This window comes from Atta colombica, unplaced genomic scaffold, assembly GCF_001594045.1.
Source record: "Atta colombica isolate Treedump-2 unplaced genomic scaffold, Acol1.0 scaffold107, whole genome shotgun sequence".
Lineage (NCBI taxonomy): Eukaryota > Metazoa > Arthropoda > Insecta > Hymenoptera > Formicidae > Atta > Atta colombica.
In genome coordinates, this window is record NW_017259192.1 from 4,967,952 (window position 1) to 4,973,118 (window position 5,167).

General features: G+C 23.1%; 1 protein-coding gene across 1 annotated transcript in view; it reads right to left on the reverse strand.

The window, feature by feature from the left end:
* Positions 1–5,167, reverse strand: part of LOC108692384 (tachykinin-like peptides receptor 86C) — a 44,682-nt gene that overhangs the window by 12,470 nt on the left and 27,045 nt on the right. Inside the window, exons 3-4 of the mRNA XM_018200612.1 lie at positions 3,688–3,822; positions 756–836 (exon numbers count right to left, since the gene is read on the reverse strand). Coding sequence (XP_018056101.1) covers positions 756–836; positions 3,688–3,822 — 216 coding nt within the window. The remainder of the gene's footprint in view (positions 1–755; positions 837–3,687; positions 3,823–5,167) is intronic.

A 5,167-nucleotide genomic window follows, 5' to 3' on the forward strand; every position in this document is an offset into this window, starting at 1 on the left:
TTAGACTTCTCTTTTTGATTTTCTTATTGTTAACATTAAACAATAATTGTTTAACCATAAAGTATTATTCTATTAAAGCTGATTGAGAGAAACAAATCCTCATATAACTATAATTTAAATATTTTATCCGTATATTGAGATATATTGATATGTATTGTTTACAGTTAGCGAATTAATGCTTACTATTTTGTTACTATTTTGGCTCAGTAATAAGTAACGGTAACTAATGTACTCTTAATAAATAACTTCCCATTCTCTGACTTATACATTAATAATTACATTTATAATTTTAACCTTATTTTGTAGCCTTATAAGAATATTTTATATAAGTTATAATAAATAGCAAAGCAATAAAAGTCAAATCTCTATCTTTAATTAATACTTAAATCTTAAGTCTTAAATTATAGTAATGTGGAACAAATGCAATTATTCTAATTAGGTCGAACTTTTCTTATCATTTCCAGTGATATACTATATAATAAATATGTTGTATAATACACTGTATAATATACTGTATAATAAATATATAATTTTCTTATTTCTTTAGAATAATCTTCGATTCAATCTCTTTCATATTTATTATAGATTGAATGATGTTTACGGGAATTTTTTTCGCACACAATTTTATAGGTGCCTTTTCTAAAAAACAATCCCCATTCGACATACAGATTTACATATTTTTAAAATTTATTACACTAAGACCTGTTAAGTTTTGCTTAGGAGAATTTTAGTAAAATAAAACTGTTATTACTCACCAATATTCCGTTTTGCTATGTAAATAACCACCGTCAGGCCACAATAAGTAACAAGAGATTCTAATTGTGCCATTAGAATATCTGCAATTGATTATACATCAATTTCTCTGAGAATATTGAAGGAAATATGAATCAGTAGTAATAAATATTGAGACGATTATACTTCTAAATACATTTATCAATTATATAAATACTTCTTATATTCTCAAATATTAATTATTAAAAAAATTTTGTTTTTATAAAGTCTCTTGGAGGGATATGAGAAAAAAAGTCTCTCATAGGACTAAAGCCAAAGAAAAACAGGTTCAGAGATATGGATATGAATCTATAAAAGAAAAACAAGAGTAGAAGTTATTCATATGAAACATTGACTTCACAATAGGAAGCAAAGTAAATGTTTGCGAATACGAATTTCACTTTTTTAAATAAAAACAATTGAAAAAATTTAATAATTATAAATATTCTTCTGTTATTTAATTTCGAAATGCAATTTCAAAATATCGCATCTTTAAGTTACATGCAATCATAACATGTGTAATAATATTTAACGTTTTATAACACAATAAGTGCATAATTTTTTTATTACAAAAAATTATTTTTAGTTTGTTAAAATTTATGGGAAATTATTTATTGTAGAAAAGAAATACAGACGATTTTGGAAACATATGAACTTTAGAAGCAGACGGTCGGCTTTAAAGGATAGTATCAGCTTTAGGAATCTGTAAAGCAGATACATAATGTGCCTAGAATGAAAAAAGTAGAAAATTTTGGTTAGATATTCTTTTTAGCTGTTACATTTTGGAAGATAAAAAATAGAACATATATTAAAATCTTTCTTTTATTTATAAATAACAATTTTTTAATTTTTTTTTTAAATAATACCAAGCAATAAATATATATTACATATATACAAAAAAAATCATAAGCAAAGAGAAAATAAGTGAGAATTTATAGATGAAAAAAGAAACAGCTGGCTCAGAATGATAAGAAATTTAAAGCTTTGCTCGAGCAGATTATTGAACAAATATATAATCTGCAAATTTTGCAACGTTTTATTAAAATACAAAAATGTCAAATTTTTTCCAAATTTATATCATCATTTGTCGAATATTTTATGTAAGCCTTAAGAAAATCTATGAGAATACAAATGAGATATGTACTTCTAGTTGAAGTTGAATAAATTAGATAGACTTTTTTTAATATATAAAATTTTTTTTAATATATAATAACTGATTAATTTATTCTGACATAAGTCGGATTGTAACATTTTATTAACATTTAGCATACGGTGTATTAACATTTAACATATGGCAAAAGCCAAACTGATATATCCCATTGCAATTAGTTGTAATTATCAAGTTTTTTAAACAACATCTCAAAATTCTGAGAATATACAAAGGAATATACAAAATCACAATTGATACGCAAAGAATAATACGCAAGATGTATACATATGTATAAAAACATTAACAAGAATTATTTGAATCTACAGAAAATTATTACACAAAATATTATTAAAACAATTCTATCTTTAAATTTTAATTTTTTACATTTTGATTTGTTATTCCAATGTAAATAATGTTTTATTTATCAATTTGTATTATTTATTAATAAAATAAAATATGTTTCTTTCATTGTTTTATTAAATATCAATGTTTGTGTCGGTAATAATTTATTTGAAAAATATGAAATATATAAATATACATATAAGAATAATGCACGAATTTATGTATAATCCTTTTATCAACCATATCTGATAAAAGGATTAAGTTAAATTATGCTCCAACTATAATGTATAATAAAAATTTCATTTCTGTTATAAGAAAGAATATTTTAGTTAAAACGTACTTTCTTCAAACTTTTTTATTAATTTTTAATAAAATATGATGTTACAATTATATACAACTAAATTGTAAGTATTTTTAAAATTATAAATTCTGAGCTCTCTTTTTTGTTTCTGCAGAACAAAAAAACGGAAAGATAAATTTTTACAGTCGACCGTCAGATAATGAAAGTGACATGAAATAAAATACTAGTAATATAATAACATGATAATAATTTTATAGTTGACACTTTATAGTTGTCTGTACTGTCTTTTTTCATACATAGTATTCAGAAAATTTATATTTCTTGTTTATAAAAATTTATTGATATTTCTAATTAAAAAGTGTTTAATTATTAAAATAATATGTTACATACATAAAATAAAAAAATACAAAGTATTATTTTTAACTTTTTTATAGAATTCTCTATTTTTTTAAATTACTCTGTATATATATATTAAGTGTGGAAAAAAGTTCGTGGCGTTTTTCCCGTTAGATGTAACAGGAAAAACGCTACGAACTTTTTCCCATACCTATATATGATCTGGCATTATGCCCTATGGTAATGCATCCTTGTAAACGTGATCAGCATTTCACATTTGCAACGAAACATACTATCTACCTAAATGAGATTTTTTTATGTATTCTTTAATCCATTACAGCTTATAATAAATTATAAGAAGTAATATATATATAATAATACTAATATTATCTGAAAATAATTTTGCACAATGACGTATATCGTTGATAAAAACAGAAAAAGAAAAACAATAAGCGTCAATGTCAATATATTTCGAATTAATATTCAAACTTACGTAAATGACACTGAAATATACATATAAAGTATGAGAAATATATGAGATGCATAATATTAAGGGACTATTATGTATTAATTTTATTATTGCGATAATAAACGTAAAATTTATTATAGCTTCTGTTGCACTTTTTTTCTCTTTATTATTTTAGATTAATTTTTTAATTACGTGTAGATATAATTTTGTAATATAAATTTATAATATTTTAAGATAAGATAAAAGAGTGTAAAATCAAATTGTTCATAAATACAAAATTAACAAAAGTTTGCTTAGTGATTCATTTATTATAATTACCTGCGCAATGATGTTGTGGAATATAAAAGACACGGGGTTGCTAGTGCCGATGAAATGCCCCAGATTAAAATCAAAGTAATCACTGTCCTCTTGCGAGACATATGATGTTTAAGAGGATACATAATGGCCATATACCTGCAACAAATGGCACAACGATGCTGTTTAATATCCCCCAACAGATTCAAACGAATTACTGAGAGTTATTGTGTTTAATCTTGTGCTATTATTACTCCTTTTGATAAAATATTTTTTATTTTTACAAGTTTTGTTGCATAATAACTTGAGACATAGCTATATATATTTACTATTACCAAATAAAATAAGATTTGATAATACTTTATTATAAAATTTTAGTAAAATTATAATAAAAGAAAGGTATATAGATAGTATTTTTTTTATTTATTTCTTTTTTTCATAATGTTCATATATAATGTTCATATATAATGTTGTTTTTATATAATGTTCTTCTAATAATGATTTGTTCGAAGCGATGATTTAAAATTTTAATTAAACATTTTATTATTCATTTCTATATGTATATTACTCTTCACATATTATTTATTATGCATACAGTTTATTACATAAAGCATACATAGAATTATATGGATGCTTTATACAATAGCTATTTCGCGTGTAAGTTAGAAATTCAAAATGCAATTATGCGAAGCGATGTAGTTGCGTGTAATAAAAATATAAATTGCTTTGTTGCGAATTGTACTGATATTTTAGATCGAAAATATTTCCCCTATGCTACATGTAATGTTATACTCCGTAAAACATAAGTTTGAAGTACGTTATCATATATGTATACGTGCAATGTAATGCCATTGCACTTTTTAGAATCAGTAATACAAAATCTATACTATATCTCTTACTACCTACTATATACGTATGTAGATATGTATAATAACTATAATAAAACAAAACATGATATTATATATTTAATGGTATAAATAATTCTGAATAAACTTTAGTTATGTATTTTATATAACTGACATTACATTTTGTATAATACAATAAAATCTCATTTAGAATTGTTTAGAATTTAAATGTTAAAATCGACAATTAAATGTAATATATATATGTATATATATATATATATATATATATATACACACACATATAACTATAGAATTATATATATATATATAAAACTAATTAGAATTGTCACGCAGCAGAGTGATGCAATGTATAATTCATAAATTATCGCGTGTTTCTCACAAACATTCACCAGATTATAAACATGTCCCTTATGCTTTGACATTAACATTATTGCTTTTACCTCCCACATGCACGCAATAACATTAGTTTAATCACGTTTGTGCGCAATCAAAGAAGATATAATAGATAACTAACTTTTATCAATGAGCCAAATTGTTCGATTATTTCAGGATTAAATTTTAATTATTTAAATAATTTTTGAATATACCCACACCACATATGGGAAATAAAAAAATATAGAGTTTGTGAAAGCGAAATT